General features: G+C 42.3%; 1 protein-coding gene across 4 annotated transcripts in view; it reads right to left on the reverse strand.

Moving 5' to 3' along the window:
- col6a3 (collagen, type VI, alpha 3) overlaps positions 1-11,289 on the reverse strand; it is a 98,891-nt gene extending 87,602 nt beyond the window's left edge. For 2 of the 4 annotated variants that reach the window (XM_080019349.1, XM_080019348.1), the window contains exons 1-4: positions 11,050-11,289; positions 4,634-4,743; positions 2,829-3,464; positions 620-1,216 (exon numbers count right to left, since the gene is read on the reverse strand). In XM_080019349.1, the coding sequence (XP_079875475.1) occupies positions 620-1,216; positions 2,829-3,464; positions 4,634-4,718 (1,318 nt within the window). In that variant the 5' untranslated portion in view covers positions 4,719-4,743; positions 11,050-11,289. The remainder of the gene's footprint in view (positions 1-619; positions 1,217-2,828; positions 3,465-4,633; positions 4,744-11,049) is intronic. The other 2 variants (XM_080019350.1, XM_080019352.1) reach the window with 2 other exon arrangements.
- Positions 11,290-12,541: the final 1,252 nt, after the last annotated feature.

Below are 12,541 nucleotides of genomic sequence, written 5' to 3' on the forward strand. Positions count from 1 at the left end.
ATCCCATAAGTTTTTCACACAAAAGCTATAATTATGTGTTTTTAGTATTGATTAACCGCTCTTGCTTATGGCAGTTTTCGCAAATGAACTATGTTGCGAAAGGCATCACTCAAGTGCTAATATTATGGTCATGTTCCCAATTTTACTTAATTTGCTTTGCCCAATTTCCAAAATTGTCTTTTTATAGTATTGTTTTATAATATTTTATTTAATAGTAAGGAATATTATTACTCCCTGTTAACTTTGTGGATAAATGTGTACACATACGTTACGTCTATTTCATAATTCCTTTGCACTGATTTGCTGCTGTAACACCTGGATTTCCCCCCGGGGAATATTAAAGGTTTATCATGTCTTGTGAAATATTTTCTAGATTTTCTAGGTTTTTAACCAAACCACAAGATAATGTTACTGCTTTTTTTTAAGATAGTTCCCTTACCCGCCTAATGGTATACCAAATAACTCCAAGAAAAAGTGTAGTATGGTCAAAAAAAAGCTTACCTTGCAATTGATACCTTGCAAATACCACACCATTCATTATAGTTCTTTCTTACAAGGCTTTGCTCTTTGTGCCCCATCCACAACCACGATGCCCCACCGATACAGAAAAGTTACATACCTTCTGTGAACTCATTCTGAATGACAATGGTGCGCTGGACCACCCCACGAATGTATGGCAGCAGCTGATCACCCACGCTTGCCAGTGTTCTGTAATCAGGAGCTGACAGAACAAAGCTTTTGTCTACGACGACCGTCTCCAGAGTGGCAGTGGAAGTTCCACCAATCGCCACACCCAATGTGATAACATTGGCCATCTTAAGAGCCCTGTCACCCGCACCAGTATCATCCGTAGATGGCCCAGCACTGATTATCACCACAGTCTGGGGCACACCCTCTTCTGCCCTTCCCCCAGCTGTCTGGGCCAAAAGGCTCTCGGCCACTTCCTCCAAGGCGGCCCCCAGGTTAGATTCGTCGCCCCCTGTGAAGGTGAGGCCCTTCACAACATCCAGGACTTCAGCTTTGCTGTCATAGCTATTAAGATAGAACTGAATGTTTGGGTCGATACTGTATATGGCCAAGGCAACCCGAATAGTGTCCCTGCCCACATCAAGGCCCTCTAGGATTCTCAAAGCCAAATCACGCACACGGGGGAAGTTTGTTGCTCCAACGTTCTCTGATCCATCAATTAAGAGTACTAGGTCAGCTGACTCTTGTGCTTTAAGGGGAGAAAGAGAGACAAAACAGAACAAAATGCAACATGTGAAAGCGTTAAAATTGTGAGAAGAAGAAAAAACTCAACGTGCTAGCACTTCATTGCATGTGTGTGAACATTCACAATGAATATAATCAGTTTACACATAACACATAACTTTGCAAAGTGCATCATACTGCATGTAGGCTGAACCAAGGAGATACTCGAAAAAGATTTATATTTCTAGATTACGTTTCTTTTTTCCAACATGAGGTGTAATCAGCCTTACCGTGTTTGTGTGTATTTATTTATTTATTTATTTACCAACAACTATTAAGCATTGTACTGCATTAGGTGGAATGAACAGTGTTCTGTACAATGGACAAAAGGAAATATGAGTGTTGCTATGGTATTGTTATTATGGGTCATACATTTTGTATACGTAAAAAGTTTGGCTTGTGTGATATATCCCTTAAACCAGCTCCCTTGAGTTCAGCCACACCATGCAGACTCATGTTACAGACCTCAGATAAAGTGACCAGTCATGACCCTGTGGCCCTTCCTTGTTGCTAAAGAGTTTCAATCACTGTACAATCGCAGATGGATGTTTTACATTGTTGAATATCGTGTATATTTTCAGTTCATTTGGATTTGTTAACCACTGTACTTAATAGCAAGGGTAATGCCTTAATTTGCAAAATAATTATCATATACATGTATCTTACTTATTGCAGATGTACTGTATATGACAATATTTTCATAGTGCCATACATTCTATGGTAAAACTTAATTAATGTAAGTAGGTACAGTAAATAACTCTGCTGCAGGTCAAGGAAGGATCCAGACAGGTTCATCACTGTTTCATTTGTAGAATATTGCACATATTTTACAGTTATTGACACAGTGACTGATAAAGACAAAGACACAAGAGACACAAGCAGTGGTTTGTGGTTAGCTATTGTTAAAAGCTTCTTTTTTTTTTGCGACGTACCTCTTTATTTTAAAATGAAGAAAGTTGCTTTCTTGTGGAGGTTAGGAAAGAGAAATGCTTAATTTATAGATGTGCACTTCCCTGTGTGCCTCTGCATATTTGTTTACATGTGTGTATGGGTGCAGATGAGCAACCAAACACTATCTGTCAATACTTATATAAAATACAATTTTAATTAAAAAATAGTGTCCTGTGCTATATACAGTATATATGGGCCAAAACAGCAATCCCATTAATATACAATTTAAAAGCACTCATGACAGTTATGTAGCTAGATTTAAATCCATGCTCAAGCATTTTAATGTTTTACACAGGTTTTCACAGGCATACTGTTGCAGCCCGTCATTACAATCTAAACACCTTAATATGAGTTCGCAGAGGGAACGTCAAGTTCATGCAAATTGTGTTTTGAAGTTTATGTGAACGTCATAAGGATATTAAATGTGTTAAAAACATTTTAATATTAATATTTTTTTAAATCAGGTGATGTTATTCTTGCTGGGAGATGGTGAAGGGTTATTGTGGTTAAAATACCCTCAATTGTGTTAATGCCAGAGTCCGATCATGGCCACATACACAGCAGCTTCTTCCCAGTCACATGGGCACATTAGTATGGTAGTGACATTGGACCCCTTTTCTTTTTACCTGTCCCACCTCGAGCCTCTTGTCTGGCCTCCATTGCCACAGGAGCACCCCATGTCTCGGTGGCTGCACCACAAAGCCCCACTACTAAATCTTGAATAATGTCCCGCAAAGCCGGAAAAGAGTCTACGATGAACATGTGAGCATTATGGGGCAGGCTAGCCATCTCCCTGAGCTCCCAGTCCACTGCATCCTGAACGCCCACTGCAAACATCTCCACACCCGCCAGCTGCAGCACCTGAGCCGGTTCAGCCACATCATCTTGAGAGCGCCCGTCCGTGAGTACCACCACCAGCTGGGCCGCCCCGTCGCCAGCGCGGCTGCCCGAGGCCGTGTTCAAGTGGCCGCGGATCAAGAAGTCCAGACCTAGGCCTGTCCGGGTGCCGCCACCACGATACGTCATGGCCTGCACATGAGCGAGGACGCCGCGTGTCGTTGAGTAGGTGTTGAGCTTGAACTCAGTTTTGGGTGAGCCACTGTACTGCACAAGGGCAAACTTAAACCTATCCCCACCACCCCCATACAGAGCTTTAATCACGCTGTACAAAAATCTTTTGACATGTTCGAAGTTCTGCTGTCCCATGCTCCACGATGAATCCACTAGAAAGTATATATCGGCCGGCAGCCCTTCTGCGCAATCTTCAAAAGAGAAAACCCGAAGTTTTGAGGACTCAGTGAGTGAGTACAGAGACAAAGTCCAGTGGTGTGAATGAAAGCACAACTTTTATTTCGGAACCGCTATATAATGTAGCTGGAATCTGGAGACAATGTGGCCCGATTTTATATTTCTTATGAAACATATATCCAAATATTCAAAGAATTACACCGGATTTTGTACTATTCTACTTCCCGTATTTCATCCACAAAAGGTTATTAATTACAAAAAGCTACATCCATAACAATGTGCAACATAGGTGCAATTCTCTATTCTAACATTTCTTTTGTTAACAGTAAACGACTGGCTTCTCTCATTTCAATTGAGGTTTATGTTATGAATATATATATTTTTTGTGATATTTAAAGACCACATTGTGAGTGATGGGAAGGTAATACAGGCGCCGCCTTTTTACGCAGCAATGAGATCACCTGGTCTGAAGCTGCCAGCTGAGAGAACCTGTGAGCATTGCTGAAAGCTGGAAAAAGCATTACTGGCAGATTGAAGAGATCATAAGGGGCTTTCACATAGGACGCAGTGTGCCCTGCACTCAGTGTCGCGCACGCATGCACACTTTTGGGACAGGAATAATGTTTATAGTATTATTTTTTTTGAGTTCAGTTGGCCTCTATTAAATATTACATCAATAATATTTATATATTAAATTACAATATTATATATGTTTTCAGATGTTGTTTTAATGGCAGGGAATAGTCATGATGTCTTATTGGTTATATGTATTGGCCATTGGTCATACATTGATCACCTCTGCTGCATTTAAACATACACCTGGTCTGCCCACTTGGTAGGAAATCCGTTTCCACGACAGGGATTTCCTTCCAAGGTCCCGATAAACTGGACACCGCTAAAATGGGATTGTCCTCCATACTGCACAGAAACCTCCTGTTTGCTTCAACCCTTTTTTTCTATTGGCCTAGCGGGGATTACATTACGGCGCTACCTGGCACAAAACGTTTTTGCGTGGCGCCGCGCAAAAACCTTTTGCTCGCCACAGATCCTGCACTGCAACCAATACACACCAATGGAATTTGGAGCGCAGCGTGCGCCGCGTCCTATGTGAAAGCCTCTTAAGGTCCATCTGGGATCTGGGTTATGGTGTCTGTCGTTGAGATTAACTGCAAGTAGAACTTACCTTCTTGAGCACGGATATTATGGAGAGATCCTGCGAGCAGGACGGCGAGAAGGGCGCACAGCGGTAATAGCGGATGCCTCCTCATCTTGTATGGCGAAGTGCCAGGACACCTGTAAAGCCAGCACATGCCGTTGTCATTTTGTCATCGTGACTTTGAGGAGCGTGATTTAACCAACTGGGGAAAAAAATTAATAAATCACACATGTATCTGGAGGGACAGGTGGTAATGAGGCGGAGGAGAAGAACTGGAAGAAATGAAAATGTTAATAAAAGAAACTGGTGTCTCAGAAACTGGCCTTCTGTGATGCCCTAACAGGTAAAAAGGTAACAGGGATTCAAAGCTGCATGTCACACAGCAGCAAAATGGTCAGTTCCTGTGTCTATGAACGTCTCATGATTTTGGAAGGGACAAGGCTTAAAGCGGTCAAGAGTGACTGTTACGCTTTTTATTTTTTATTGTTTTTTTCTTTTCTTTTTTTTACCTTCATTTTCACATCAATACATTTACACAGTTTGACACGTTCTAGGCCGGCAAAGACCTTTTCTGTTGGCTGCTTAACTGCCGTTCCAGAGCAGCAGGTGAGCAGCAGGTGAGCATCTTTTCCATCACAAAATAACAAATCAAATGACTAATGAAGCTCAAATACGTGACGTTGATTATTTTAAGTGCTTCTCAAACTATATGATAGCTGGCACCGTTCACCATTATCACAGCTAGAGGAATCGCTACAGGAGAATCCATCTCACAGATAAAGGTTGGATTAATGTAAAAATCTATCAATTTACAGCATTTCCTGTTTTTTGGGGTTATTTTTGGAACCTGCCATACTGCCATATCCATTAGCATGCATGCAATGCACCCAGCGGCCTGACAGTGTAAGTGTGGGAGCCGCGGCAGTGTCTGTACATTGGGAGTCGACCTGAGGCTTACAGTGATCCCAATGATCGGAACCACCTGTGAAAACACCCAGCCAGTCCTCCTGCTAAATTATCCTGCATTGGCAGGGGAGGAAATTTCCAACTTAGGCAGTATTGTGTTCTTAAGAGCGGCGTCGGAGTGGAAAGTCCAGCTTGACAGCAGGGCTGGGTGCATTCTGTATAGTCACATTTTCCCCAATTGTGATGGGAAGTAATAATAACAGAAATTAAAAACGGATAACTTAACGGGCTGTGCATGTGCATCGGTGTATGCATAGCCTTTAAGAATGTGTGTGTGTGTGTGTGTGTGTGTGTGAGTGTGTGTGTTCACTGGGAAAAAACATTTCATGATAAAGCATTCAAAGTACTGCATTTTGAACATGTCTTAGCGTTAGGCCACTTGCCCTTGATGTTATATATTTCAGGGCTTTCTTTTAAGGTCAAAGGTTAAGAGCTTAAAAGCCCCACTTATACCAATTCTTACATGTCGACCATTGGATAAACATTTTGCAACACTGATGTACCAGAATGTACAGATCAACTTTTGGGCCTGTGCCCATACACGTTCGCATACATACAGTACAACTGTACATACACAGACACACACACACACATATACACACAAACCACCCCTATGGGAATGACACCTGCACAGCCACTGTTGTCTCAAATAAAGAGCTTCACTTGCTGACTAAAGAGGTTTCTAACGACTCCCTGATCATAAATCCCACCCAACATGAAGCCATTTGCAATTTACAAGTTGCCATCTGTGTCTCTGTGCACACTGGCAAACGCTGTCACCATGAAAAGAAAATGTTGTCTGGATCGACACATTCTATGTGGTATTCCACTGGGGAAGTTTAACCATTAAGCTGATGGTGGTGGGTGGGAGCAGCCAATGGCCTTTGGTTGAATCCCACAGAAGGCGTCATTAACAGCTTTAGGGCCCTTGCACAGTGTGCGTCCTTGCTGATGCTCAGCCTTAAGGAAGCAGCATTATTACCTTTACCTTATTTGGAATGTCTATATTTATGAGCAATAAAATGGAATGGTACCCAAAATATTTTCATCACAGATATATACTATAATGCATAATTACATTAGATGGGTGAGTGTTAAAGCTGAGAACACAGTCTCAGCCTATGTCTAAGTCTGACAAAATAACTGCACAGAATAACTGGCGCCATCTGGTGGACAAGAGCCACACCAACGTTGTTCAAGGTCTGGCTGTAAACGTATGCCAGCGACTTCTCAACGGCAGTATTGTTGACTTTTAATGATTGTGGAAAGTTTTAGAGCTTAGGTTTTGAACCCAGCTTCCCTCAGATCTTACTAAACAACATTTTTGACCTGATTGAAATGGAATCAATGTCTAATCTGGGCAAAAAGGGAACTTCATGTGATTCCGCTGCATTTGAATTGAAACCATCGACAACAAACGTGGTACAGAAGCTTTAACACAGTGCTGCCATGTTAAATTAAATTATTAAGTCACGGTGAACAGCACCTTAGTTGGACACATTGCGTTTGCAGTTTGCTAAATCTACTGTTTATCCGCACCCCCCATCCATCCCATCCTCTCTTTTTAGAATCACTTCTTAGCCACAACAATCCAAACAATCAAAATCTACAAAATACGCATTCCTCCTGGGTTTACTTTTACTGTGTTGGGTATTTTAACGGTGCTTAAAGCACCCAAATATATCCGGCATACTGCAGTTGGAAATTGGATATAGCTTTTATTTTTCAACATATGCACTTTACAGGAAAAAGCACACAACGTTTATGGAGAATCCACATGGAAAATAACTAACAGTCGTTGAGCAAATGGGGGAAATGTACTTGTTGAACAACATGCAGCCGTAAATTGTGTTAATATGTCCTGGATCACAACGTGTTCCTCCACCTCGAAGCTAAGACAAGCAAACCCAAACTCATCTCGGATGGGGGCTTGCACTATGGAAGCGTCATTGCAGGGTTAGAAGAGAGCAACTTTGTTCCAGAGGTTGCTGAGCTGAGCCAACGTGTCGATTCTAAAGAGTCCTGCCAGAGGAAAACAGAGCACACTGGAGTCCTGTTCTCCATACCACGAAAGCAGCCAAGACAATGGAGGCGCCAGTGGATAAAGGAGGACGTTTCTCCACATATCAGCTTCCACAAAGAATATATGATGAATGTAAAAATATAACATATAATAAAACATAAACATAAACAGAACTATTTACATGAAAAATAACATTTGTTTTTGGAAAAGTTAACTGGGACATGCTTCCAGAACACATATGTTATAACTGGTAATTATAAACACAATTAGTTAAATGACAATGTTTTCATTACTTGGCCACTCCAACTCCACACGAGCATCTCCATAAAAGCCTTTTTGAATCATAGTTAATCCTAAATATGCAACATAGGTTCTTCGCTTTTGACAGCAATCAGTATCGGTTTCCATGGTTGCAAAGGCTGCCACTACCATATACATTGGGTCACCACTCGTGCCATGCATTCCAGTCAGACACTTTGTCCTTTCATAGTAGCTGTTTATGAGAGCCCCCCCCCCCGCATACAGGGATATGATCTAGTCAGAGAGAACAATTTACAGTCCTCAATATGAGGGTAAATCATTGGGATGTATGAATGAAAACTTAAGTGCACTCTGCAGCTGGACCTCACAAGCTCAAGTTTTAAGACCAAGACCACACACACACACACACACACACACACACACACACACACACACACACACACACACACACACACACACACACACACACACACACACACACACACACACACACACACACACACACACACACACACACGCATGACAACACACACAAATATAAAGCGGTCGTGCACACACATTCACACAAACAACTCAAACTCACTCTGTGGCAACTTACATAACCAGACCCCATTGCTGTGGAAAACCTCTTAGCAAAAGGCAAATAACATGAGTGACACTTGACTGTACACCCAACCACACCCAACCACTGAGGGTGACACCAATAGCCACAAAAACCAAGCACTTTGTAAAGCACAACTCCAAAATATCCAGATGTCATCAGTCCTTTGCAGCCCCCTGGAAGCAATAAATATAATAAGTGCGCACAGACAAAGCCGTCTTTCTATTGTGGGGGACACACAAGGCCCAGGCATGCAGACAAATGTACACAGACAGCGGCTTTACTTGTTGCAGGGTAGGATTATCGTTAAACTCATTGGACTAACTCAAGTGTATCACATTAGCAGTGAGCGAGAGGTTCTTCTTCCCAAAGATGCATCTCCTGTACAGTTGTAGGAGGTAGAGCGGGTCATCTAGGGATCTGAAGGTTGCCGGTTCAATCCCCGGCTAGCCCTGCTCATGTGCTAAAGTGTCCTTGAGCAAAAAACCTGACCCCTAATTGCTCCTGATGGCTGGTCCATCAATGTATGAATAATTGGGAGTCACTTTGGAAAGGTGCTAAATGATGATGTGAAAGTTTGCAAGGTGGTAAAAGACACCATTACGCCTGCAGCCTCCCCAATTGGAACGGACCTATGTGTTGCAGATGAGAGGAGGATCGAATGATGAAGTTAAAAGAGGACAGAGAGGTGTGCAGCCAATGCATACAGCTGGTGTACATTAGCCTGTCTGACACCGAGCAGATGTGGTAAAGCATCATGGTCGGCCTTAAATCCTAGGGCTAATCTCAATTCTGACATTAAAATTGACACTGCCATACACAGGTAAGATTCAGAATGAACCGTTTAACAGTGACGATCGCTGTTCGCACACTTTTGGACGTAGTAAGATGACATTCCGTGACTTTAAAAGAACAACAGAAGGTTTCAACTTTCCACACATGCTCTGCATCATGGAAAAGGAGACGCGTTGGAAAGAGCGGCGCAACTATAAAACAGGAGCATGCTGATTTATTTAACTCATTTTTTATTTTCTCAGAACTCTCCTGGCAGTGCTCTCCCAGTAACAGTCTAGATAAGGGCTTCCAAAAAAAGAGCTGCTGGTTGTAAATCATGTAAAAAAAAACAACAAAAAAAAACAAAACTAAAAAACAAACACAGAGAGAATTCTGTTCTGAAGAGCACGACCATTTTCTACATGGGGGCAAAAAGAAATCCGCCGAGTTCCTTTCTGTGTGACTCACATCTCCGGCTTTAGAAAGCACATATTTCATACTTGAGATTCACTTCATCAATGGGGGAGCTGCAGGATTAACCAATTAATAATGGGATTATAACACTGGTGTCAAATTACACTTCTTTCAGCTGCTCCCCTTACACAGCTGTAAAAAAATAATAATAATAAAAATAAAAAAGAAACACAAAGGGAAAATAGCTGAATTCCTCCACTTGGAGAAACCTGCAGGGAAGGTAAAATGTTAACAGCTAACACCTGGACCCCCCCCAACACCCCACTCCCTACCCCACCGCGACCAACACATCCCTCTAGTTCTACTTATCCATCTGGCCAGCAGAGTGGAAAGGAGTCCTTTTTTTTCTTTCACACTTTCCACTTTCTCTTGCATTGACTCCAGACTGGGTGCGGTTTTGCGCTACCGTTGCACTGAAAACATCTCCTTATTCAACCGTTGTCTACTAGAGCCTCAGCCTGAATTTGCGGGCGAGGAGGTTTTTTTCATTTGGATACCGCTGTGTTGTTAACAGCAGATTCACTCTGAGGACTGAGTGAGTTTAGGGATGTTTTATTTGTCTTGACAGCAGCGACTCCAGAAAATGAATCAGAAAGCCGGTAAATGAAATAATGACACTGAAACTTCATGTGTGTGTAATGCAATGTGTAAAACAAAAATGTATTTAACAGACCTTAACGTGAAGTCTAAGAAGACTCAATTGGATTTATATTCTTTGGGAAGGTAACTCCTTCTACTCTATATTGAAAGGTCTGGCTCTGATCTGGCATCTCAGATCTTTTTTTGATGCTGAAGTCTCAAGGAAATTCCAGACTGTTCTCAAGTTGATTCTTTCGTACAACCAATGCCTGAAGTTATTAAAGAATGCACATGCCAAGCATCATGAGAAGAAGTGAGGAAAGCATTGTGATCCATTTACGAGAGAGAAGAACAAGAGAACATGCATGGTTCTATTCATTCTTTCACATTGCTGCTCGCACATCTTCGCTGCAGCAACATGAAAACGCCTCCTTTACCCAAACTGCGGTTCACCGCAAGCCCTTCCACTCCTCTCACCACTAAACTATGGGTTTCACCCATAAGCTAAACGCATGATGCCTGATATTTATGAGCTATACGTCAAAAAGTCGCTGCCACCCTATGATTACGGCACCCATCGTGTGCTCACAAGTTAAGACTGGAAATCCTACTATGGTCAGCCTCATGCACTCCAAGGTCAGCCTAAAAAGAAGTAATGCAAATAAGTGGGCAAATTGCAAAAGAAAGTGCAGCAAAGCCAGCCATTTACTTTCCTCCAACTGTACTGCTTTAGAGGACATTTGGGAAGTTTTAAATACTACTCACCCCGAGTGGAATTAGATGTATTCCAGAGAACTGTATTTGCTTTTAATTTTTTAAAAGAAAAAACCTATGCAAAATGAAAAGTTGGCCTCTTGGGCATTATCCTCGTGTGTAAATCCCTGTGCTGGCTTGACCAGCTCTTCCCGGAGGAAGGTGGACGAACAAGGATGTGATGGAATCACTGATAAGAAAGGAGTCCTAACCGAAGAGGGAAATGGCTGAGACAGAAAGAGACAGACACCCTCCCGGTATCTCACCAGAGGAGCTGTGGCTCCGACTACGAGACTGGGAAGGGACAAACTAACAAATTCCTGGAGCTTTGCCACCTTTCTCTCCCTCCTACTTTCTCCACAGAAAGAGAAAAAAAAAAACTGAAAAAAAGAAAGGAGAGAGGAGGGCGAGAGAAAGAAAAAAACAAAAAAAAAACCCCGTCCTAAACGAGAACCAGACGCATGGCCCTGTTTGGTCTGGTCATGAGCTGAGGGGCGGATGATGTCACAAACCCGGACCTGGATCATCTCATCTCATCCCTTCTCCATAGGCCTCACTCAAAATAATCGAGCTTTTGGAATTATTAGAAGGAGAAATTGATGGGATAACAGTTGGATTTCTTTCAAAGAGTTCTTAAATGTGTTCACAGTTGATAAACTAAAAGCCTTGGTATTGCTCTTGGAGGGGATTGATCAATGATCAGCTGCTGTGTCATGCCCTCCTGCAACTGTTTAGACGACTGATGAATGTGTCTCCCAATAGAAGGTCTTTGGTTGGACTTTCTCCAAATGAACCATGAACCACTCACAGATGTTACACCAAGGAATGTGCAAGACCAGTGTTCTGATTTGGCGTGGATCGCAAACTATGTCTCGGCTGCTTGGGGAAAAAAACGATGACATGCTGACATGAACATAAATAGCGGCGCATCAGCATATCATGAAGCACCACCACGAAACTTGAAAGAAGAACGAGTAAAATAACCCTTTCCGCATCCAAGTATCAAGTTGCATCCAAATGTGCTGCTGAGGAAGGTCTAACGGTCTTAATTTGCAGCGGCCATGAAAAAGAAAGGTTTGTAGAAGTTATAGTTTAACAGCCATGCACGACTCCCGCGGCACTAATGCGCAGAGTAATACTTTACAATAAAATGTGCCAGAACAGCGCAATAAATTTAGCTTTGAGCTGCGGTGAATATGTAGCTTATAAAAACACAACTTGCGGATGCTCGTTTATGACAGAACTCTTAAATAGCCGTACAGCGTAAACACTAACGCTGATTGAAAAATATTCCTTAGAGAAGTTTATGGAATATAGCAACAGTCATCATCCTGTTGTTTTACCGGAGGGCACATATAATTGTTGAGAGGAAAGTACACCCAGCCCTGTGTCGATGAGTTTTTTTAAATGTCCAAGCGGAGGTCAGATTGTTGCCGACGGATCTCTGTATTTTTCTGCCAGTGAGCCAAACAGAGCTTCTTCTGCAGTAAGTGCACTGCAGGGC

This window comes from Zeus faber, assembly GCF_960531495.2.
Source record: "Zeus faber genome assembly, chromosome: 18".
In the NCBI taxonomy this organism is placed as follows: domain Eukaryota; kingdom Metazoa; phylum Chordata; class Actinopteri; order Zeiformes; family Zeidae; genus Zeus; species Zeus faber.